This window comes from Chiloscyllium punctatum, chromosome 5 (assembly GCF_047496795.1).
Source record: "Chiloscyllium punctatum isolate Juve2018m chromosome 5, sChiPun1.3, whole genome shotgun sequence".
NCBI lineage: Eukaryota > Metazoa > Chordata > Chondrichthyes > Orectolobiformes > Hemiscylliidae > Chiloscyllium > Chiloscyllium punctatum.
This window is the reverse complement of record NC_092743.1, coordinates 143,545,484-143,571,794: the sequence shown is the minus strand read 5'-3', so window position 1 is coordinate 143,571,794 and position 26,311 is coordinate 143,545,484. Positions and strand designations below refer to the sequence as shown.

The 26,311-nt window shown below is 43.4% G+C and overlaps 1 protein-coding gene across 1 annotated transcript in view; it reads left to right on the top strand.

The window, feature by feature from the left end:
• chd7 (chromodomain helicase DNA binding protein 7) overlaps positions 1–26,311 on the top strand; it is a 350,049-nt gene that overhangs the window by 77,817 nt on the left and 245,921 nt on the right. Inside the window, exon 3 of the mRNA XM_072571578.1 lies at positions 25,860–26,206. Coding sequence (XP_072427679.1) covers positions 25,860–26,206 — 347 coding nt within the window. The remainder of the gene's footprint in view (positions 1–25,859; positions 26,207–26,311) is intronic.

Below are 26,311 nucleotides of genomic sequence, written 5' to 3'. Positions count from 1 at the left end.
ATTATTTGGATGGTAAATTGGCCATTGGATTGCAGTGTCCTGGGCATTTGAAGCTCAGCTCCAAGGATGTCTGCAAATGAGATATGAAGATGGTGGATATTGACACTGATACCCAGGGAAATACTCACAAAACACCTTGACCTCTGGAGGCTATCTTGAATGGCAATGGAAGAGGTAAGGCTCAAAGAAAGCTCAGCTAACTGAAAAGTGAGGCCCAGTGAGAAAACCAGCCAGCAAATCTGATACATCAGCCACTGCTTCACCTGCAATTAACAGATGTTACCAGGCCACTGTGAAGATTCTGGGGTACACCTGGCAAGGTTCAATGCAGTTGACCATTCAGACCATCTCATAAAACTGAAGATTGAAATTAAAACCAATTATCTAAACAAGCTTTTGTGACGGTATTGCAGGGAGCTTCACTCTGCATTCAGCTGATTCTGAAATTGATGGTGATCTCCAGTGACCAGATCCTCACATGAAAACTGAGATGGCAGCTTAACATTCTAACCATGTCACAGAAAGGTGACTAGTGCAATGTAATAACAGCTGAGAAGTTTAGGTTGTTTTCACATGAAGGTTTCAAACAATTAAAACTCAAAGATGTTAAATTTCCGCATTTGTGCTAACTAGAATAATTTTTGTTCTTCCATTTCCTCAGCTGAACTCAGTGGTTAACATGGCTGCCTGGGTTCAACTCCAGCCTTGGATGACTGAATGGAATTTGCTCATTCTCTGCGGGGTTTTCCTCCGGCAGGTCAAAGGTTAGGTGGATTGGCCATGCTAAATTGCCCCGTAGTTTCCAGGGAAGTGTATGCTAGATGGGTTAGCCATGGAAAATGTGGGGCTACAGGGTTAGGGTGAAGGATTGGGATGCTGCTCAGACAGTCGATGCAGACTTGATGGGCCAAATGGGCTCTATCTGCACTGTAGGAATTCTTTCATAAAGACCTATAAGAACTATGAAATGTTGACTCATGTTTTGCTGTGAAGTCTAGTAAGTTGTGTTGTTCCATTTTACAGCTTCTAACTAAAAACCACGTGTGCAAACAGATTGAGGCCAGATCAAACTGAAGTCAAAGAACTAACAGGAAGTGCTGGAAATACTTAGCAGATTCAGCAACATCTGTGGAGAGACAAAGATGTTAATGTTTCAGGTTGATAGCCTATCATCGGATTCAGATGCTACTTAACCTGCTGAGTATTTCCAGTATTTCCTGTTTATATTTCAAATTTCCAACATCTGTAGTACTTTTGAAGTTTTTATTGATACAAAATTAATGCTCATGTGAATGTTTCAAGATTTTGGATTTATGTTGATTAAAAAACCTTGTAGGTTTGTGTTCTAGCTTTATAGATCAACTAGAGAATAGACTCAAATAATAGTCAGTGTTGAGTAAAATTAGGAACTCACTTTTAGCCCAAAAATTCTCTCACTTTGTATTTGATTCCTCCTTGCTGCTGAAGTTAACCATGTCCTAGAGACACATTCTGAGACATCACCTGTAAACATTTAACTGTCTGTTCAGTTCAAACAAAAACAAAAGCACACGAGCAGAGTTGTATATCTAGGTTTGATGTGTTACTAGGACATGATGAACAACAACAACGTAACTCTGGTCAGACCTGAGTGAGAACTTTTTCACCTAGAAATTGTAATTTCTCTCTCTCCCGCAGCACTACCGCCACTGCATTCTTTTTCAATTATTTCACTCAGCATTAAGGCTGCAGCCACAAAACCATTCGTAGTGCTTGAGATACAGACCTTTGTGGAAAGGATGGTCACACTGTTTTTCCTTGTCCACCCCAGGTTTCATCACTTTCACAGCAGCCTGTACTCTTCACCATTGTCAACATCCAGGCACTGCTGAACACTCTGCAGCTGAGCTGAGTAAATCCATTTTATTGACTTGTGATGACATCTGAACCGTAACTAATGTGGACCATTATCTGACAGTTGACTGTGATGTGAAGGAAAAGTACCATTCTAACCTTGACTAAGTCTTCACTGTCATCCAGAAGAGGAAATAAATCCTCTACTAAAGGGGAGGATTTAAAACCAGAGTTGACCATGGTACCAATGCATGGAGTGGAACCACTGGGAAAACCGGATGGGAAAAGGCAATGTAAATGGTGTCTTCCTGCTAAGCATGACCTATTATCAGCGCTGCTAGAAGGTCAAGCATTCAGGCATTCTGAATCAAAGTAGTATTACTTCCTGGGTTATGTCAGCGTGCAAGTAAACTATATTGCTCAACCAATGTCCCAGGCTGATGCTGACTGGTCAGAGGATAAACTGGTTAAGAGTGGGGATAAGTGAGTGCTTTTCTGGTTGGCAATTAGTGACTCGTGGTGTGCCTCAGTGATCAGTGTTGAGACCGCAACTATTCCCTATTTACATAGATGATTTGGAGTTGGGGACCACATGTAGTGTGTCAACGTTTGCAGATGACACTAAGATGTGGTAGAGCAAAGTGAGCAGAGGGCTGTGAAACTTTGTAAAGGACAGATACTTTAAGTGAGGAGGCAAAAATCTGGCAGATGGGATACAATGTTATTAAATTCAAAGTCATCCATTTTGATAGGAATAACAGTAAACAGGACTGTTACTTGAATGGTAAGAGCTTGCAGCACCCTGCTATGCAGAGGGGCCCAGGTGTCCTGGTGCATCAATCTCAGAAGGCTAGTCTGCAGGTGCAACAGGTAATTAAGGCAGCAAATGGAATTTTTGATTTGGTGATGCTGGTGTTGGACTGGTGTGTACAAAGTTAAAAAGCACCCAACACCAGGTTATAGTCCCAACAGGTTTATTTGGAAGCCCTGCATTTTGGAGCACTGCCCCTTCATCAGGTGAGTGAGGAGTATAAGTGTGTAAGATGCAGAATTTATAACAAAAGTTTACAATGTGATGTAACTGAAATTATATATTGAAAAAGACCTGGATTGTAAGTCTGTCATCTTTCGGAATGGGCATGTTGGTTTCAGTTCTTTTGTATGCAAATTGCAAAATTTTTTAAAAAGTTACATTCTCAAGTGAACTTTAACGATTGTCATGTTAGCCCAGATAATGCATTGAAGATGTGAGCTGCTCTGTGTGAGGCTGTGTGTGCCTGAATGATCAGACTGATTCTTATCTTAAAGGGATTTACAGAATCTTGCATGGATTCGTGCAGTTTTTGAGCAAAATAAAATGTAATTCTGCAAGTACAAATCACCCCACAAACTTATATGTCTGTGTGTGTGTGGAGATGCAGTTATGAGTGTCTGAGAGAGTGTATGTGTGAGAGAGGGACTGAGTGTGTGTGTTTGTAGGAGAGTGGGTCTGTAGGAGAGTGTGTTTGTCTGTACGTGTGTGTGTGTAGTGCAACGGGGTCACCTGTAGTGTGACATGAACTGAAGGTCCTGGTTGAGGCCATCCCCATGTGTACCAAACTTAGAAATGCAATTTTGTCCTTCATTGCTACAGGGCTTGAGTTTAAAAGCAGGGGAGTAATGTTGCAGCTGTACAGGCTGCTTGGCGAGGCCACAGCTGGAGTACTATGAACAGTTTTGATCTCCTTACTTGAGAAAGGATAGACTGGCACTGGAGGGGGTGCAGAGGAGGTTCACTAGGTTGATTCCAGAGTTGGGGGGGGGGGGGGTTGGTTTATGAGGCGAGACTGAGTAGACTGGGATTATATTCAATGGAGTTTAGAGGAATGGGGGTGGGAGTCGGTGATCTTATAGAAACACATAAAATTATGAAGGGAATAGATAAGATAGAAGTGGAGAGATGTTTCCATTGGCTGGTGAAACTAGAACAAGAGGAAATAGCCTCAAAATTAGGGGAAGCAGATTTAGGACTGAATTGAGGAGGAACTTGCTCATCCAGAGAGTTGTAAATCTGGAGAATTCCCTGCCCAGTGAAGTAGTTGAGGCAACCACGTTGAATGTTTTTCAAGCTAAGATACCTAATTTTTTGAACAGGAAAGGAATTAAGGATTATGATGAGAGGGTGGGTGAGAGGAGCTGAAGCTAAAAAAATCTTACTGAAGGCGGAGCAGGCTGGGAAGGCCAGATGGCCTACTCCTCCTCGTTCTTGTGGTTTGATGATGGAATGCACAACTAGCACCAAGACATCGCAGTGACACCGAGATGATTGGCCATGAGTATATTGGATGGCAGATTAGGCTTGAGGGTTCAAATGGCCTGCACCTGCTCCAACCGTATATGTTTCTATGTAAGGCTGAAAAGCTCAAGAGAAGATCAATGTTCCAACACCAAAGCAGCTGGATTGAAGATTAAGGTTTGAACTGTAATTAGGATTTCTATGTGGAAAATCTTTACACATTCACTTTACACATTTCAGATCAGTAGGATTAAATAAAGTCAATTCTTTGACCAATGGTCTGAGCATTGACACCAGGTCCGATCTAATGAAAACAAAATAAAAATATGTGCTTCTGGAACAAAAACGAACAGCCCTCATTGGCAGAACAGCTCAAGACTGCAAGTAAAGATAGCATTTCAGCAGCTTGACTGACAGCCAGAGACAATCGGGAGATAAAAAACTAGGTAGGAAGACAGCCTGAGAGAGATCCAAGAATATGCTGACCACCATGATGTGGAAACTTTATAAAGTTGTCAGGGCCGTCTATTGGTCATGCTCAAATGGAAAATATCCCCTTCACTGTTCTTTTTCCTCAAGGATGATGATGCCATGTGCCAAAGCTGGAACGAACACTTCAAACAACTTCCTGACTTTAAATCTAAAGCCACACCTTACACACTCAAAGCAATCCCATAGGGGGATGTATGTTGTTGAATCCAGAACATCAGTAGAAGAGTGCAGCAAGTGAAAAACAAGTTGAGTAGTTTCTGGTGTCATTCTTGTTCAGTTCTTCAGAGTTGGTGGACATTAGCTCACCTTATGACAGCATACACTTGTCCTATGGATTTGGGATGTAAATCCTGATTTTGATTCTTTTCAATTACTCACACCGTGTTACTCCCAAAGATATATTGTTGCTTCAGTCCTTTCAGAAGAACATCTGACATGGTCTTCCTTGAACCAGAGGGGTACTAATATCCTGGGTGGAAAATTTGCTGGTGCTATTTGGGTGGGTTTAAACTAGCTCAGCAGGGGGATGGGAACCTGAAGTGTAGTTCCAGTGCGCAGGAGGGTGAGAGTTGGGAGGGCATGGACAGGATTTCAGGGTCACAGGAATGTGCTGGCAGACAGCAAGCTGGTTTGAAGTATGTTTACTTCAATGCCAGGAGTATCTGGAATAAGGTAGGTGAGCTTGCAGCATGGATAGGTACCTGGGACTTTGATGTTGTGACCATTTCAGAGACACTGATAGAGCAGGGTCAGGAACGGATGTTGCAGGTTCTAGGATTTAGATCTTTCATTAAGAACGGGGAAGGTGGTAAAAGAGGGGGAGGTGTGACCTTGTTAGTCAAGGACAGTATAACGGTGGCTGAAAGAACGTTTGACGAGGACTTGTCTACTGAGGTGGTATGGGCTGAGGTTAGAAACAGGAAAGGAGAGGTCACACTGCTGGGAGTTTTTTTATAGGCCCCTGCAAAGTTCCATGGATGTGGAGGAGAGGATTGGCGAAGTAATTCTGGGCAGATGTGAAAGAAACCGGATGGTCATTCTGGGGGACTTTAAATTCCCCAACATTGTTTTTATCCAATGTGTGCAAGAGGGTTTCCTGACATAGTATGTCGAAGGGCTGACAAGGCCACACTGGATCTGGAATGAACCAGGCCAGGTGTTTGATTTAGTGGTAGGTGAGCACTTTGGAGAGAGTGACCATAATTCGGTTACATTTAGTTTAGCGATGGAAAGGGATAGGTACATGCCACAGGGCAAGAATTATCGATGGCGCAAGGGCAACCATAGGCAAGACTTGGGAGGCATAGAATGGGGTAACAAAATGCAGGGGATGGGGCAATCGAAATGTGGAGCTGGTTTAAGGAACCGATATTGCATGCCTTTGATAGGTATGTCCCAGTCAGGCAAGGAGGAAGTGACAAGGTAAGGGAACTGTGGTTTACTGCAGAAATTGCATCTCTTGTTAAGCAGAAGAAGGAGGCTTGTGTGACGGTGAGACAAGTTGGTTCAGATGAGGCGATGGAGACTTACAGATTAGTTGGAAGGGTGGATTTAAAGGGAGAGTTAAAAAGAGCAAAGAGATGTCATGAGCAGTCTTTAGCAGGGAGAATAAAGGAGAACCCTAAAGCTTTCTATCGGTATGTAAGGAATAAAAGGATGATTAAGCTAGGAATAGACAGAAGTGGTAAGTTGTGTGTAGACCCTGTGGAGAACAGAGAGGTGCTAAACTAATATTTCTCATCGGTTTTCACTCCGGGAAAAGAAGAGTGTTGTAGAGGACAAGACTGAGTAGGACTAAAAAGGCTCGAGATTAGTAAGGAAGGGGTATTATCAATTCTAGAAGGAATGAAAATAGAGTGGTCCCCTGGGTCGGATGGGATTTATCCGAGGATTTTCTGGGAAGTTAGGGAGGAGGCGTTGGAGCCTTTGGCTTTGATATTTGAGTTGTCGTTGTCTATAGGTTTAGTACCTGAGGACTGGAGGATTGCAAATGTTTTGCCCTTGTTCAAGAAGGGCAGTAGAGATGACCCAGGTAATTATAGACCAGTGAGCCTTGCAGCTCTTGTAGGAAAAGTTTTGGAAAGGATTGAGAGAGGATTTCTAATCATCTAGCAAGCAACAATTTGCTTGCAGATAGTCACCATGGTTTCGTCAAGGGCAGGTCATGTCTCACAAACGTCATTCAGTTTTTGAGGGTAGGGCAGTTGATGTGGTATACATGGACTTCAGTAAAGCCTTTGATAAGGTTCCACGTGGTGGGCTGTTGGAGAAAATGCAGAGGCATGGGATTGAGGATTTAGCAGTTTGGATTGGAAACTGACTTTCTGTAAGAAAGCAGCGAGTGGTGGTTGATGGAAAATATTCAGCCTGGAGTCTGATTGCTAATGGTGTGCCACAAGGATCTGTTTCGGGATCACTGCAGTTCACAGGTCAGCACAACATTGAGGGCCAGGCCTGTTCCATACTGTATTGTTCTATGTTCTAAGTGAAATCCAAGAAACATATCGAGACTACCACTAGGAGGTCTGTATTGCAGTTGAGTAAAAGTAACTACAAAGAAATGTCTGAGGTGCTGGCCAGAACCGATTGGAAAGAAAGCCTAGAAGGGAAGATGGTGGCGCAGGAGTTTCTGGAGTTAATTAAGGAGGTGCAGTAGAAATTCATTCAAGTCAAAAGAAACTCATTTAAGGGGAGGCCGAGGCAAATCAGGGAAAGCATAAAAGCAAAAGCATACAACGTGGTGAAGATTATTGGGAAGCCTTTAAAAGCCAGCAAAGGGTAACTAAAAAAGCAATAAGGGGGGAAGATGAAGAACCAAGAGAGAGTGGAAGCAGACTATTCAGCCCATCAAGCCCACACCATCCCTCCAAAGAGCATCTGTCCCAGATCCACTGTCCTACCATATCCCTATAATCCCTGGGTACTACAGGGCAATTTCCCAAGGCCAATCCACTTAACCTGCACATCTTTGGATTGTGGGAGGAAACTGGAGCACCCAGAGGAAAACCACATATACAATGGGGGAATGTGCAAACTCCACACAGACAGTTGCCTACAAAATCTGGACTTTGGTCAAGCAAATTCAAGTGATAACTTGCATACTATTGATGGCTATTCACCTCATCAAAAATAAATGCCCTCTGTAACAATTACACACTGCCTAGATGAAACACTCTTCACTTGATTACATCCATGCAAAAATTAAACTATCAACATATGTGATTTGCAGCTAACTAAAATGCTGTTGCCCACACTGCAAGCCACACTTCAGTCCATTCTCCATTCCAGAAGGTTTGCTTTTTCTGGTCAAAAGAAAACTCCTGTGTCAAAAGAGTTGTTCAACGGTTGAAATATGTCTACAGTTCCTGTTTTCTAAACTCTGAAATGGCCAATATTCTACTTTTGTTTCTGAAAGTAAGAACTCTTGTAAAATTCCACGCTCTGCTGTGTCTGAGTGTTCTGGCCAAAGACACACAACTACTTGGATATGGTTCCACTTAGAAGAAAGTGAGGACTGCAGATGCTGGAGATCAGAGCTGAAAATGTGTTGCTGGAAAAGCGCAGCAGGTCAGGCAGCATCCAAGGAGCAGGAGAATAGAGGTTTCAGGCATGAGCCCTTTAGGAATAAGGAAAGTGTGCCAAGGCTAAGATAAAAGGTAGGGAGGAAGGACTTGGGGGAGGGGCATTGGAAATGCGAGAGGTAGAAGGAGGTTAAGGTGAGGGTGATAGGCCGGAGTGGGGGTGGGGGCAGAGAGGTCAGGAAGAAGATTGCAGGTTAGGAAGGTGGTGGTGAGTTCGAGGGTTGGAACTGAGACAAGGTGGGGGGAGGGGAAATGAGAAAACTGGAGAAATCTGAGTTCATCCCTTGTGATTGGAGGGTTCCTAGGCGGAAGATGAGGCGCTCTTCCTCCAGCCGTCATGTTGCTATGGGGCACTCTTCCTCCAGCCTACTTGCGGAACGTTTCAGAGGACACCTCTGGGACACCCGGATCAACCAACCTAACCACCCCGTGGCTCAACACTTCAACTCCCCCTCCCACTCCACCAAGGACATGCAGGTCCTTTGACTCCTCCATCACCAGACCATAGCAACACGATGGCTGGAGGAAGAGCGCCTCATCTTCCGCCTAGAAACCCTCCAACCACAAGGGATGAACTCAGATTTCTCCAGTTTCCTCATTTCCTCTCCCCCCACCTTGTCTCAGTCCCAACCCTCGAACTCACCACCACCTTCCTAACCTGCAATCATCTTCCTGACCTCTCTACCCCCATCCCCACTCCGGCCTATCACCCTCACCTTAACCTCCTTCCACCTATCGCATTTCCAACGCCCCTCCCCCAAGTCCTTCCTCCCTACCTTTTATCTTAGCCTTGGCACACTTTCCTCATTCCTGAAGAAGGGCTCATGCCTGAAACGTTGATTCTCCTGTTCCTTGGATGCTGCCTGACCTGCTGCGCTTTTCCAGCAACACATTTTCAGCTCTGATCTCCAGTATCTGCAGTCCTCACTTTCTCCTGATAGAAAGCATAGACCAAGTTTTTGTACTTAATAACAATTGCTATTTATTATTGGTAATTAGATTCTGGCAATTAAACCATTGATTTCAATTAAGCAAACTCTCTCAATTAGGGGCGGCACGGTAGCTCAGTGGTTAGCATTGCTGCCTCACAGCACCAAGGAACTGGGTTTAATTCCTGCCTTGGGTGACTGTCTGTGTGGAGTTTGCACATTCTCCCTGTGTCTGCATTGCTTTTCTGTGGGTTCTCCGGTTTCTTCCCACAATCCAAAGATGTGCAGGTCAGGTGAATTGGCTATGCTAAATTGCCTGGAGTATTAGGTGCATTAGTCAGGGGTAAATATAGGGTAGGGGAAATGTGTTTCGTGGGTTACTCTTCGGAGGGTCGGTGTGTACTTGTTGGGCTGAAGGGCCTGTTTCCATACTGTAGGTAATCTAATCTTTTATAAACTGCCATCTAGACCCAGGAGTGGGGGAAACAACAAAAAAAGGGTGAAGAGAAAAACAGGAAAAACAATTCCACAGGTTTTGTTTAGAGGATCTTTTGGTTTGGGTCTTGCTGTTTCTCTGAGTCTGAATGTTTTCTCTTTTACATTCCCTTTTTTGAATGCTTCACTTGTCTGCAAAAAGCAGAAGGTGGCTGCTTGACTTATAAAAGATCTCCATTCAATTCAAAGTCACAATTTATAGTATCTGCTGAAGGGAAGATAAGCTGGTTTCTTTGGATTTAAAGTTGTTTACTGCAGAGAACTGAGAGAAACCTTTGGCTGTTGCAGACTTGCTGTTTTCTCTTCTGGTCTGACCAAGCTTCTCTCTATCTTGTTCACAGCCCAGGCTGTTCAGATACCTGACAACCAATCACCTTTTTGGCAGATGACTTTTGTTATTGGTTTGTGGACTTGGAATCGATTGTCAATCAGCTTCATTTATAAACCCTTTGCCCTCAGATCTTCTGTACTTTACTGGATCCCACAGATAACCAGAGAGGGTTGACAAGCTGTCAAATTCTTTACATTCAAAACTTGTGAATTCCTGTATTTCAAAACAGTTCATTCTTCTTTCAGTCCAAAGTTTTAAAAAGTGCATAAAAAGACAAAGCTGTAGGATTTACATTACTTAAGCTCCCAAAGTAATACTGCCTGGAACTTCTTTTTTTTATTTAAAACTTGATCCATGCACAGACTCTGTTCACACAGGTTAAAGCTCCAATACCCTTGCAGCTTTCTCTATTTAATCATGTAACACTAACATCATCACCATGTTCTTCAGAAATTGCTCCTGTGACTGTGCAGTTTCAAGGTGGACGCAAAACTCTTCAAAGGCATTCCGAAGCTCTCCTTGGATCTTGGTAGCATTGATCATTTTGACTGAAACAATCATGTAAATTCACAAATTGTATTTTAAAATCCCAAAGCTGTAGTAATGAAGCAAAGTGGTAGTGGAGAAGGGGAGGAAAGGAAGGAAATGCCCCACTCCTGATCCCACTGCCTTCTGGGACATCCTGCCGAAAGGTCTTGGGATCAAGAATTGGCTTGTGTGTCCCATGAAGACCGATAACGGAAATTGAGACTCCGAATGTACGCCATGCTCAAACTGAATGACAGTTAACAGCTACCTGACAGTTTGTTTTCCCTAAATGCTGCTTTGCTCTACATTATTCAACCACGAAAAGGAAGAAGGTTTTTTTTTCACTTTACCTAACACTATTCTTGTCTTCTGTTTTGAGCAGTTGCAGTTTGAAGTGCAATTATCATTGTCTAAACAGTTGTTTACAGGAAGTTGCACTCGACCTTGCATTTTCATTTGCAACTTTTTCCAATTAAGTGCACCTGAACCTCAACATTGTTTCCCAAAGAGTGGGTTTATTTAAGCATTAATGCATTTAAGTCTAAATTTTAAGAAGCCAAGGTGAGTATGATGGTGGAGAAAGGTGTCTTCTGTTTCGAATTACAATATTGACTTTCACATCTTTGTGTTTATTTTGAATTAAGCATTAGGCAATTTTTTTTAAATTTCACAAAGGCTAGTGTTATAATGAACATTGACCACAGAACAGAACAGGACAATACAGGCCCTTTGGCCCACAATGTTGTGCCGTGCATTTATCTTAAGATCAACCTAACCTACACCCCCCTCAATTTACTGCTGTCCATGTGCTTGTCCAGCAGTTGCTTAAGTGTTCCTCATGTCTCTGATTCTACTACCACCGCTGGCAGTCCATTCCAAGTACCCATCACTCTGTAAAGAACCTACCTCTGACATCTCCCCTATACCTTCCTCCAATCAGCTTAAAACTATAACCCCTCATGACAGCCATTTCTGTCTTGGGGAAAAGTCTCTGGCTATCTATCTGTCTCTCATTACGTGGTATACCTTTACCAAGTCACCTTTCATCCTCCTCCTCCTCCTGTGTGAAAATCCCTAAGTCAATCAACCTCTCTCCATAAGATATGCCCTCCAATCCAGGCAGTGTCTGAGTAAATTTCCTTTGCACTCTCTGTAAAGCATCTACATCTTTTCTATATTGAGGCAACCAGAACTGGACACAATACTCAGTGTGGTCTCACCAGCGTTTTATGGAGCTGCAGCAAAGCCTTGCAGCTTTTCAACTCAATCCCCCCGTTAATGAAAACCAAACACCATATGCTGCCTTAACCCTATCAACTTGATGTACACTGACACCAAGATCCTGCTGTTCCTCCACACTGCCAAAAAAGTCCTGTCTTTAACCCTGTATTCAGCATTCAAATTCAACCTTCTAAAATGAATCACTTCACATTTATCCAGGTTGGACTCCATCTGTCACTTATCAGCCCAGCTCTGCATCCTGTCAATGTCTTAGTGTCGAGGGCTGTTGCAGACTACAATATCTGCAACACCACTGACCTCTGTTATCGGCAAATTCACTAAACCACTCTTCCACTTCTTCATTCAAGTCATTTATAAAAACTACAAAGAGCAGAGGCCCAAGAACCAATCCCTGCGGGACACCACTGGTCACCAACCTCCAGGTGGAATACTTTCCATTTACTACCACTTGCTGTTGCCTTTCGACCAGCCAATTCTGTATCCAGACAGCTAAATTTTCCTGTATCCCATACCTCCTAACTTTCTGAATAAGCCTACAGTGGGGAACCTTATCAAATACCTTATTGCAGTCCATTTACACCACATTCACTGCTCAACCCTTATCAACTTGTCTCTTCACATCCTCAAAGAACTCGAGAGAGTGAGTTCCCGCAGTAACCTTGGGTATATCTGGTCCAGCCCTGGGGACTTGTCTATCTTGATGCTTCCCAGAATTTCCAGCACATCCACTTTCTTAATATCAATCTGTTCAAGCCTATTAACCTGGTCCACAGTGTTCTCACTATCAACAAGGTCCCTCTCTCTAGTGAATACTGAAGCAAAAAACTCCTTTAGGGCTCCCCTACCTTTTTCAGACTCCTGGCACTAGTTCCCTCCACTATCCCTGATCAGCCTTACCCTCCCTCTGATCATTCTCTTATTGCTCACATATGTGTAGAATGCTTTTGGTTTTCCCTAATTCTTTCCCCCCCCCAAGGCTTTTTCATGCACCCTCCTAGCTGTTATCTGTCCATTTGAGTTCTTTCCTAGCTACCCAGTAATCCTCTAAAGCTGTGCCAGATCCTTAACATTTAAGTAAGCGTCCTCCTTCCTTTTGACAAGAAGCTCCTCTTCTCTTGTCATCCAAGGCTCCTTCACCTTTCCATTGCTTGCCTGTGTCAGTGGGACAAAGGTATCCAATACTTTCAACAAGCACTCCTTAAACAGCCTCCACATTTCTGTTGTGCTTTTTCTATAGAGCAGTTGTTCCCAATTTATACTCCACAGCTCCTGTCTAATAACAGTATATTTTCCCCTCTCAGAAATCTTGACACTGTCCTATCCCCCCAGTCCAGGAACTCCCCACAAACGTTCGAGACGCCACCCATGCCCTCCACCTCCTCCAAAACTTCCGTTTCCCTGGCCCCCAACGCCTCACCTTCACCATGGATATCCAATCCCTCTACACCTCCATCCGCTATGACCGGGGCCTCCAAGCCCTCTGTTTCTTCCTCTCCTGACATCCCCAATAGTACCCTTCCACCGACACACACACATTAATTTGGCCAAACTAGTCCTCACCCTTAACAATTTCTCCTTCGAATCTCCCACTTCCTCCAGACCAAAGGGGTAGCCATGGGCACCCGTATGGGCCCCAGCTATGCCTGTCTCTTTGTTGGCGATGTAGAACAGTCCATCTTCCGTAATTACACCGGCACCACTCCCCACCTCTTCCTCCGCTACATAGATGACTGCATTGGCGCCACCTTGTGCTCCCATGAGGAGGTTGAGCAATTCATCAACTTCACCAACACATTCCACCCTGACCTTAAATTTACCTAGACCTCCGTCCCCTTCCTGGACCTCTATCTCCATTAATGACGACCGACTCGACACGACATTTTTTACAAACCCACCGACTCCCACAGCTACCTGGATTACACCTCTTCTCACCCTACCTCCTGCAAAAATGCCATCCCGTATTCCCAGTTCCTCTGCCTCCACCGTATCTGCTCCCAGGAGGACCAGTTCCACCACAGAACACACCAGATGTTTGCCTCCTTCTTTCGAGACCACAATTTTCCTTCCCACGCGGTTAAAGATGCCCTCCAATGCATCTCGTCCGCATCTCGTCCACATCCCGCATCTCTGCCCTCAGGCCCCACCCCTCCAATCGTAACAAAGACAAAACGCCCCTGGTGCTCACCTTCCACCCTACCAACCTTCGCATAAACCAAATCATCCGCTGACATTTCCGTCACCTCCAAATGGATCCCAACACCAGGGATATACTTCCCTCCCCACCCCTTTCTGCCTTCTGCAAAGACTGCTCCCTCAGTGACTACCCTGGTCAGGTCCGTGCCCCCCTACAACCCACCCTCCCATCCTGGCACCTTTCCCTTCCATTGCAGGAATTGCAAAACCTGCGCCCACACTACCTCCCTCACCTCCATCCAAGGCCCTAAAGGAACCTTCCACATCCATCGAAGTTTTACCTGCACATCCACCAATATCATTTATTGTATCCGTTGCTTCCGATGCGGTCTCCTCTAGATTGGGGAGACTGGGTGCCTCCTAGCAGAGCGCTTTAGGGAGCATCTCTGTAACACCCACGCCAATCAACCACACCGCCCTGTGGCCCAACATTTCAAACCCCCCCCCCCACTCTGCCAAGGGCATGGAGGTCCTGGGCCTCCTTCACCGCTGCTCCCTCACCACCAGACGCCTGGAGGAAGAACGCCCCATCTTCCGCCTCGGAACACCTCAACCCCAGGACATCAATGTGGACTTCAACAGTTTCCTCTTTTCCCCTTCCCCTATCTCACCCCAGCTCCAAACTTCCAGCTCAGCACTATCCCCATGACTTGTCCTACCTGCCTATCATCTTTACTCCCTATCCACTCCACCCTCTTCTCCCATCCCCTCCCCCACTCACCTATTGTACTCTATGCTACTTTCTCCCCACCCCCACCCTCCTCTCATTTATCTCTCCACCCTTCAGGCTCTCTGCCTGTATTCCTGACGAAGGGCTTTTGTCGAAACGTCGCTTTTACTGCTCCTCAGATGCTTCCTGAACTGCTGTGCTTTTCCAGCACCACTCTAATGTACCTTCCCATACTGTCTGTTCCTATCCCTCCCCAAGGTTATGGTAAAGGTGAGGCGGTTATAGTATAGTCACTGTCACCGAAATGCTCTCCCACTGAGAGATCTGATACCTGGCTTGCCTCGTTGCCTGGCAACAAATCCATTATGGCCTCCCAGGACCTAGTCATCCTGTCTACATATTGAGTCAGGAATCCCTCCTGGACACCTGACACAATCGGCTCCATCCAGATCATCTGCACTAAGGAGGTTCCCATCAATATTGCGGAAGTTGAAGTCTCCCATAACAACAACGTTGATACATCTGCACCTTTCCAAGATTTGCTGTCCAACCTGTTCTTCCATCTCTCTGCTGCTATTGGGGGGTCCATAGAAAACACCCAATAAAGAAACTACTTCTTTCCTGCTCCTGACTTCCATCCATACAAACCCTCCTTAGCAACCTCCTTTTCTGCAGCTGTGATGCCTTCTCTAATTAACAATGCTGCTCTCCCTCCTCATTTAACCCCCTCCCTGTTCTTTTTGAAAGATCTAAACCTTGGTAGATTCTGCAATCATTCCTGGCCCTGTGAAATCCATGTCTCTGTTATGGCCACAACATTTTAGTTCCAAGTACTGAACATTAATGACATGAGCAGCTAATTCAGGATATGAAGTAGTCCTGATTTGTTTGATCTAATAATCAATTAAATAAACACACATTGCCTGTCTCGCCATATAAAGACAATTCAGTATGAACATTTCCTGAGAACTGCAGACAGGGACTTATTGTGATGCATTGAGCAACCTTTCTGATTTTTGACTTGTAGTTTTGCAGGTAGAAGCTGGCTGAATATACAAATAAATGAGCAAACATGAATTAATTCATCCTTTCTGCAGCTGCAGTCCCCTTTCATCACATGTTAGAAACACTGGAAATTGGGTCTAAATGAAGACTTTAGCATTCCATGATAACATATTTCTAAACCTTAAGGAGCCTGAAATTTGGAACACAAATGTGCTGATCTACAAGTGAGCATTAAATACAGTCCAATAAAATCTGATTTCGTCTTTTCTTTAAAAATCAGTGCAGTGAGGTGCATTGTCCCACATTTGCTGCTCAAGCCTACGCTCTCCTGAGCTTGAAGGTCCAGGTTCAAGTCCCACTTGCTCCAAAGACACAATAAAATTTCTGAGCAGGTTGATAGAAAATATCTACAATGGCAAATGATTGCGCTAATACTGCAGACTCTGTGTTAGCACCTGGTTGAAAAAGTGGGCTTCTGGTGGGGCAAGGATAATGTCCCCCCCCCCCCCCCCCCCGCAACCACTGGGCCAGGAGGCAGCGGTTCAACTCCCACCTGCTCTAGAGTCACATCATAACGTCTCTGTACAGATTAATGAGAAAATATTTACGAGGCGATAGGCCAAGGGATGGGAAATAGGACGAGAGTAGTTATGTGTCTGATGGGCAGCATGGGTACAATAGTCTGAAGGGCCACTTTCCTTCCTGTAATATTTAATTCACTCATGGAAACTGCTTACTGCTGTTGTTGGTCATGGAATTGTAAAAAATCCCACAAGAATAATTGATATTTCCCCCCCCCAATTTTTAAGTTGAAGTCTACAGGGAAAGACAGATGAATAAAGGCCAGGGAATTTCAATTGCCAATTCTTCATTCATGGAACATGGACATTGCTGGTCAGGCCAGTATTTGTTTATCATCCCTAATTACCCAGAGGGCAGTTGAAAGTCAACCACATTACTGTAGGTCTGGAGTCCCATGTTGGCCAGACCAGGTAAGGATGGCTGATTTCCTTCCCTTAACGACATTAGTGAACCAGATCGATTTTTCTGGTAATCAGCAATGATTTCATGGTTATCATTTAGACCCTTAATCCCAGAGTTTTATTGAATTCAAATTCCAATATGTGCTCCGGTGGGATTTGAGCCCAGTGCCTCAAGACATTACCTTGATCTCTGGATTAATGATACCACTAGGTCATCACCTCCCAATGCAAAGTCTGATTTTATCAAATCCTATGTTAAGTTCATGGAACTATACAATTTGATCCATACCACAGTGTAAAACTTATATTTTTAAACTTGATTTGGAGGTGCTGGTGTCGCTCCTTCAACCACCTGATGAAAGCTAGTGCTCCGAAAGCTAGTGCTTCCAGTTGGACTATAACCTGGTGTTGTTGATTTTTAACTTTATTATTAAAGTTATTTGATAAAAGTGATCACATATGTCTGCTACAGAGCCATTAGAGTATGAAGTTAAATTTTAACCTGTGAGTTAAAGCAAAAATCACACAGTCTAGAAATTGTTAAATGTTTTTAGTTCATTGCAATGATTGAAGAATAGAATGGATTTTTGATGTTTATAATTGAAGCATGTGCCGGACAAAGAATTGGACCCCTACAGTTGTTTTTCACTTTGTAATTAGTTTCATCATCAATTTTTCCTGAAGGTGAGTCCAAAGATGATGTCATATAAGAATTTCATTTTTAAAAGTACTTAGATGGATGATGAGGTAATTGTTATATAAATTTCTTGCTTGTATAGAAACTAGGTGCAGGGGTGGGTCATTGGGCTCATGGCTGACCCCTACTTCAATGCCATATCCCTAATTTCTCTCCATACCCACTGATTTGACGAAGGGTCTGTTTCCATGCTGTACATCTCTATGACTCCATGACTCATGAATATATTCAGTGACCTTCCCTCTACACCATTCTGTAGCAAATTCCATGGTTGACCACTCAGAGTGAAAAATGTTTTCTCATTTTAGTCCTAAAAGGCCTACCCTTTATCCTGAGACTCTGATTCCTGGTTCTAGATTCACAAGTGAGGGGAAAACATGCTCCTTCTATGTAGTCTATCGAGCCCTGTTTCAATTCGAACTGCTCTCATTGTTCAAAACTTCTACTGAATAGTCCAAACCAATCTCTCTTAATATATCAGTCCTGCTGTGCCTGGTATCAACCTAGTGAACCTTTTGCTGCACACTTGCTAAGACAGAAAAATTCCCCCTTGGGGAGGGCATCCAAAACTGTACAGAGCATTTCAGGTGTGGTCACACACAGGCCCTGTATTATTGTGGGACAATATCCTTACTTCTGAACACTCACCCTCTTGCAATGAAAACCAATAAACCAATTGTTTTTCTGATTGCTTGCTGCACCCGCCTGTTTACTTTCATTTAAGTCAGTACAAGTTCACCCAGATCCCTTTTTACATCCACATTCTTTAGGACATCTCCATTAAAATAATGCTGTTGTTATGTCATTGAGTAAACCCTCCTGCTTAATTTAAACCAGCAACACGGAAATGATTCATCCCGTGCAGTAATCTGAAAATTCCAGAGGCCAAGAACTATTTAAAGTAAAAATTAGCAACTTTATTTCTTAAAGCATAACAGAATAATTAACTAACATATTTACAACACCTTCCTCTAACTTTTACTTTCCCTTCTATAATATTCGTCTGATAAAACTCCCAAATAAGATTCACCAAAAATTCAAATTTCAAAGCCGGGTAGCTGTTGAATTTTCCCTTTGTATCTTCCTCTGTAGATGCCTGTTTTTTTTCTCTGCGCAAACTCCTCCAAACAGGTCCCCCTCAGAGATTTCTTACTAGCTGCCTACATCTGTTGGTCTTTTGGCAGTTCTCCCCCAACTGTTCAATTTTCTCCAGTCTTATACCCCCAACGCATTGATTGTGTCATTTGGCTTTTAATATTGTCAATATACTCAATTCAAACTTGATTGGAGTTTGGTTTTTTGGGGTATAATTTAAACTGGCCTAATTTATCTCCAGGCAACCAGCTACACCAGCTGCTGGACGAAAAGGTTACTTTCTATCTTGTTCAGAACACTTGGTGCTGTCAGGTAATTCTGCTAGCTTTTAGCTTTCTTAAAAGTATAGTACACCCATATCTTCACAACACTCTGCCTTTCTGTTTTTCACACCTTATGCTGCATCTGCCATGTGTTGAATCATTTATATACTGTACATTGTGAATGACTGGAAGGCAAGCACTGAACCCTGTGACCCAGCACTAGTCACTGCCTGGTACGTGGAAACGATCCCATTTATTCCCATTCTCTGCTTCACTGTTTGGGTGCAATTCCTGCCAAAGTTTGTTTTCTTAATGGATTTAGTCATAGAGATGTACAGCATGGAAACAGACCTTTTGGTCCAACCTGTCCATGCCGACCAGTTATCCCAACCCAATCTCGTCCCACCTGCCAAAACCGGGCCCATATCCCTCCAAACCCTTCCTATTCGTATACCCATCCAGATGCCTCTTAAATATTGCAATTGTACCAGCCTCCACCACTTCCTCTGGCAGCCTACTCTATACACGTACCACCCTCTGCATGAAAAAGTTGCCCCTTAGGTCTCTCTCATATCTTTCCCCTCTCACCCTAAACCTATGACCTCTAGTTCTGGACTCCCCGACTGTAAGGTAAAGACTTTGTCCATTAATTCTATCCATGTCCCTCATAATTTTGTAAACTTCTATAAGGTCACCCCTCAGCCTCCGACGCTCCAGGGAAAACAGCCCCAGCCTGTTCAGCCTCTCCCTATAGCTCTAACCCTGACAGCATCCTTGTAAATCTTTTCTGAAACCTTTCAAGTTTCGCAACATCTTTCCAATAGGCAGGAGACCAGAATTGCACACAATATTCCAACAGTGGCCTAAACAATGTTCTGTTCAGCCGCGACATGACCTCCCAACTCCTGTACTCAATACTGTGACCAATAAAAGAAAGCATACCAAATGCCGCCTTCACTATCCTATCTACCTGTGACTCCACTTTCAAGGAGCTATGAACCTGCACTCCAAGGTCTCTTTGTTCAGCAACACTCCCTAGGACCTTACCATTAAGAGTATAAGTCCTGCTAAGATTTGCTTTCCCAAAATGCAGCATCTTGCAGTTACTGGAATTGAACTCCATCTGCCACTTCTCAGCCCATTGGCCCATCTAGACAAGATCCTGTTGTAATCTGAGGTAGTCCTCTTCGCTGTCCACTACACCTCCAATTTTAGTGTCTTTGCAAACTTACTAACTGTGCCTCTTATGCTCACATCCAAATCATTTATGTAAATGACAAAAAGTAGAGGACCCGGCATTTGGGCGGCACGGTGGCACAGTGGTTAGCACTGCTGCCTCACAGCGCCAGAGACCCGGGTTCAATTCCCGACTCGGGCGACTCTGTGTGGAGTTTGCACATTCTCCCCGTGTCTGCGTGGGTTTCCTCCGGATGCTCCGGTTTCCTCCCACAGTCCAAAAATGTGCAGGTTAGGTGAATTGGTCATGCTAAATTGCCTTTAGTGTTAGATCCAGGGGTAAATGTAGGGAAATGGGTCTGGGTGGGTATGCTTCGGCAGGTTGGTGTGGACTTGTTGGGCCGAAGGGCCTGTTTCCACACTGTAAGTAATCTAATCTAATCTAATTTGATCCTTGTGGCACTCCATTGGTCACAGGCCTCTAGTGTGAAAAACAACCCTCCACCACCACCCTCTGTCTTCTACCTTTTGAGCCAGTCCTGTATCCATATGGCTAGTTCTCCCTGGATTCTGAGAGATCTAACCTTGCTAACCAGTCTCCCATGGGGAACCTTGTCAAACGCCTTACTGAAGTCCAAATAGATCACATCTACCACTCTGCCCTCATCAATCCTCTTTGTTACTTCTTCAAAAAACTCTTTCAAGTTTGTGAGACATGATTTCTCACGCACAAAGCCATGTTGACTATTCCTAATCAGTCCTTGCCTATCCAAATACATGTACATCCTGTCCCTCCGAATTCCCTCCAACAACTTGCCCACTACCGAGTTCCGGCTCAGTGATCTATAGTTCCCCGGCTTGTCCTTACCACCTTTCTTAAACAGTGACACCACATTAGCCAACCTCCAGTCTTCCGGCACCTCACCTGTGACTATTGATGATACGAATATCTCAGCAAGAGGCCCAGTGATCACTTCCCTAGCTTCCCACAGAGTTCTCGGGTACACCTGATCAGATCCTGGGGATTTATCCACCTTTATGCATTTCAAGACATCCAGCACTTCCTCCTCTGTGATATGGAGATTTTGCAAAGTGTCACCATCTATTTCGCTGCTTTCTATATCTTCCATGTCCTTTTCCACCATAAATGCTGATGCAAAATACTTGTTCGTTATCTCCCCCATATTCTGCGGCTCCATACCAAGGCTGCTTTGGTGATCTTTGAGGAGCCCTATTCTCTCCCTAGTTACCCTTTTGTCCTTAATGTATTTGTAAAAACCCTTTGGATTCTCCTTAATTCCATTTGCCAAAGCTATCTCATGTCCTTCTTAAGTATACTCCTACTGCCTTTATAGTCATCTAAGGATTCACTTGATCTATCCTGTCTATACCTGACATATGCTTCCTTCTTTTTCTTAACCAAACCCTCAATTTCTTTAATCATCCAGCATTCCCTGTACCTACTAGGCTTTTCTTTCACCCTGACAGGAATATACTTTCTCTGGGTTCTCGTTATCTCATTTCTGAAGGCTTCCCATTTTGCAGCCGTCCCTTTACCTGTGAACATCTGCCCCCAATCAGCTTTTGAAAATTCTTGACTAATACTGTCAAAATTGGTCTTTAGATTAGCTTACCTACAGTGTGGAAACAGGCCCTTCGGCCCAACAAGTCCACCACCGGCCCTCTGAAGAGTTACCCACCCAGGACCAAAGCACCTAACACTATTGGTGATTTAGCATGGCCAATTCACCTAACCTGCACATCTTTGTATTGTGAGAGGAAACCGGAGCACCAGGAGAAAACCCACACAGACACTGGGAGAATTCCACACACAGTCACCCGAGGCTGGAATTGAACCTGGGACCCTGGTACTGTGAGGCAGCAGTGCTAACCACTGAGCCACCATGCCACCCCATTTTTTTTAACCCACCCAGACCCACTTCCTCACCCCATATTTACCCCTCATCAATGCACTTACCACTATGAGTAATTTAGCATGGCCAATTCACCTAACCTGCACATCTTTGGACTGTGGAGGAAACCGGAGCACCCGGAGGAAATCCACGCAGACACGGGGAGAGTGTGCAAACTCCACACAGTCAATCACCTGAGGCTGGAATCGAACCCTGGGTCCCTAGTGCTATGAGGCAACAGTGCTAACCACTGACCCAACATGCTTTCCCCTAACAGTCAGTTTCTGAAGTTCAGCAATTAGAGGGATATGGGATGCTTTACAGAGGGGTGCAATTTTCAGAGTGACGCCCATTGGAAATCACTGCTTACCAATGATAAAGTTTACTTCTGTGTGACTTTTCTCCTCCCCGTGTGTGTTTTGATTACAAAGTTGAATATTATTCAGATTGTAATCTGTTAATTCAGTTCCCTGGTGAACCATATTAGCAAATGATGTTGAACTAACCTTTGAGAGTATACCCACCAAGACAGGAAATTACTTTGGTAACATTTAGGGATTTCCCTGCTGTAATTCTAATGAATAAACTAGCAAGGAGCAGCATGGCTTTTGGAAAGGAATGAGTTATTTTACTGGATATGTTAGATTTAGAATTAATAATATCTCTGTATGGGATTTCACTTGTAAGTATGAGCATTACTAAGTTGGACTTTCATAAATCAGGGGCCACCTATACAAGGTTAAAATATTTCTGAGCTGAGGTACAAGTTTGTACATGCAATCCTGACCTTTATGCGCTGATGTTTACGCAAGAATCCAATATTAAATTAAAATTCAAGATTCGACATCCAAATGTTTGCTCTTACAAATGGCAATTGTATTGTGTTGTGACTTGCTTATAAATCAACTTACAAGTGTACTCAAGAACAGAATCTATTGATAACCTGGGAGAGTAGTGGATGCAATCTATATGGACTTCAGCAAAGCATTCAACAAGGTTCTGCATGATGGACTGGTTAGCAAGGTTAGATCACTTGGAATACAGGGAGAACTCCCTGTTTTGATGTAGAACTGGCTCGATGGTAGGAGACAGAGGGTGGTGTTGGAGAGTTGTTTCTTAGACCGGAGGCCTGTGACCAGCGCTGTGCTGCAAGGATCAATGCTGGGACTACTGCTTTGTCATTTATGTAAATGATTTGATTAGATTAGATTACTTAGTGTGGAAACAGGCCCTTCAGCTCAACAAGTCCACACCGACCCACTGAAGCGCAACCCACCCAGACCCATTCTTCTACATTTACCCCTGCCCCTAACACTACGGTCAATTTAACATGGCCAATTCACCTAACCTGCACATTTTTGGACTGTGGGAGGAAACTGGAGCACCCGGAGGCAACCCACGCAGACATTGGGAGAATGTGCAAACTCCACACAGTCAGTTGCCTGAGGCGGGAATTGAACCCGCGTCTCTGGTGCTGTGAGGCAGCATCCTATAACCTGTGATGTGATTATAGGAAAAATTATTAGTAAGTTTGTAGATGACACCAAAATTGGTATAGTTAACAGTGAAGGTTATCCCAGTACAATGGGACCTTGATCAAGTGAGCTGATGGGCAGAGGAGTGGCAGATAGAGTTTAATTTAGATAAATGTGAGGTGTTACATTTTGGGAAGGCGAATTGGAACAGGATTTATACACTTAACTATAAAGACCTGGGGAGTATTGCTGAACAAAGGGATCTTGGAATGCAGGTTCATAATTCCTTGAAGGTGGAGTTGCAGGTAGACAGGGTAGTGAAGAAGGCATTTGGTACACTTGCCTTTGTTGTTGTTCAGTGCATTGAGTATAGGAGTTAGGTTGTGTTGCAACTGTATAGGACATTGGTTAGGCATCTTTTGGAATACTGCTTTCAATTCTGGTCTCTTTGCTTTGGGAAAGATGTTAAATCTAAAAGGGTCCAGAGAAGATTTTCAAGAATATTGCTCTGGGTTGGAGGATTTAGGATTTGATCTGTAGGGTGAGGCTGAATAGACTGGGCTGTTTTCCCTGAAGCATCGGAGACTGAGGGCTGACCTTATAGAGATTTATAAAATCTTGAGGGTCATGGATAGCATGAATAGTCAGGTCTTTTTCCCAGATTAGGGAAGACGAAAACTAGAGGACATAGGTTTAAAGTGAGAGGGGAAAGATTTAAAAAGGACCTGATTGGCATCTTTTTCTCACAGAGGGTGGTGCGTGTATGAATTTAGCTACTGCAGAAAGTGGTGAAAGCTGGTACAATTACAAAATTGTAAAAGGCATATGGATACACGAATAGGAAGGGTTTAGAGGGACATGGGCCAAATGCTGTCAAATGGGACTAGATTAATTTCGGGTATCTGTTTTTGGTATGGACAAGTTGGACTGAAATGGCTGTTTCCCTTCTGTCTAACTCTGACTCTGCCTGTAATTGGCTTTCACCAAGAAATCTTATTGACATCTCTACACTCTTTTATCTTTCCCTTCCCCTAAAGCCTAAAATCTGGTATTTTTTTTCTTGTCAATTCCAGGTTTGATTTCTCTTAACACTACTTTAGCTGCCTATGCAAAGCTCACCTCACACTGCTACCTTTATCACCGTACAAAATTCTAATTGACATACATTAACTCTCCATTGCTAAGTACATACATTTTCAAATCTTTTTCCTTGTACAAATGGTCTTATGCCCTTCCAATTTTTTTTCCTATGAACCTTTCATTTAATTGTGTGGCATCTCATTGATCCAATATTTGTAGCAGAGCTGTCAGCTGTCTTAACTCTACATTATAACTTTTTTCCTTTTTTAAGAACATTGCCTCGTTTCCTACTGGTGAAACCAAATTATTCAATATGCATTTCTGAATTTCTCCATCGATCTCCACTGTTTATTTTAACTTCCAAGAAACACATTGGGATCTTCCTGTACTTTTACACTTTCTATATAAATATGCCAATCTCTCTGGTTCAAGTTTGGAGGTGAAAAAAGCATTGGGGATGTACTGGAATCATAAATACCTATATTATTATTTGAAATGCAACTACACTTGCGCCATCTCTTGCCTTCAACCAGTATGCTACTTGCTTTCCAATTTCCAACTTGCCCAGGGTTTATTCCTGGAATGTGGGTGGTACCAATATGAATTCTTCCCTGTCCCCTGCAAGTTGCCCTGATGGCATATCTACTGTGTAATATGAGATTAGAATAACATCTGGCAAGGCTGATGAGAGTGGTGATTTCTTCCCTAAAGGACATCAGTGAACCAGTTAACTTGGTCACTTTATCTCCATTATTTATTGAATTTCTTTTTCCCAACTTGCTGCTGTGAGACTTTAACTTTGACTTGCTACCAGTCCCAAAACCAATCATTTATTTGTTTCTTTCTTGTTTCTTCTTACTCTGAATCTTGAAGTGTGAGTGGACTACAGACACCTTTTGGAGCCGTAGTTCGCGATGTGTCAGACCATCAGTAGAGAACACAAAAAGTCAGCAGAGCCATGTTTTGTTTTAAAAAAAAATGTCCACATGCCAGCTCCAATTATACAAGTGTAAGAAAATTCACCACACCTAGTGCAGCTGTCAAACAACGAAATCACATGAAAATCTGATCAAAAGTAATTAAAATCTCAATTTTATGTAAATGTTATGAATAGAATATTTACTTCCAAGTAAGTTTTATTTTCAAAATGAGCATCTGAGTGGGAAGTGCTGCACGAAAGGACAATTATGGGCCAGTTGTATTTTTGTTAAGTCTGTTGCTTTTATCCCCAAGATTAATTTTAATCTGGTTTAATAACTAGGGTTAAATTTCTGTCATGTAAAGTCATAGTCATAGAGATGTACAGCACAGAAACAGACCCTTCGGTCCAACTTGTCCATGTTGACAAGATATCCTGACCTCATCTAGTCCCACTTGACAGCACCCAGGCCATATCCCTGCAAATCCCTCCTATCATATACCCATCCAGATGACTTTTAAATGCTTCAGCTGTACTAGCCTCCACCACTACCTCTGGCAGCTTCTTCCATACATGTACCACCCTCTGTTTGAAAAAGTTGCCACTTTTAGGTCTCTCTTATATCTTTTCAACAAAAATGTTGTTAGCAATGTAATGCTTAATTTATTTTCTTGTTTCTTTTAGCCTCTTTCAAGTACTCAGTCAGACATGACACAGATTAGTGGACAAAATTCTCAATTAGCAAGTGGTGAAGAACGACAGAAGTCACTGGATCAGCAGCGGATGCAAGAGAAAGCTAATCGCATTGTGGCTGAAGCAATTGCTAAGGCTAAAGCTCGTGGTGAGCAAAATATTCCCAAGGTGATTGATCAAATAGTGATCTCGGGCACTGCAATGGATGGCTCAACTGATGAGAAAAAGAAAAAGAAGAAAAAACCAAAAGAAAAGAAAGACCCCAAGGAGCCCAAAGAAGCCAAGGAAAAAAAGCCCAAACCAACAGCAACTAAAATGAAAAGCAACAAGAATGCAAGGTAGAAACATGTAATTTTTCTATCACAAAATTGGCAGCTTTGAATTTTTGTTTTGTCGGTATTGAAATGCTGAACTTTTGTCATAACTATCCAGAGACTGTTCAA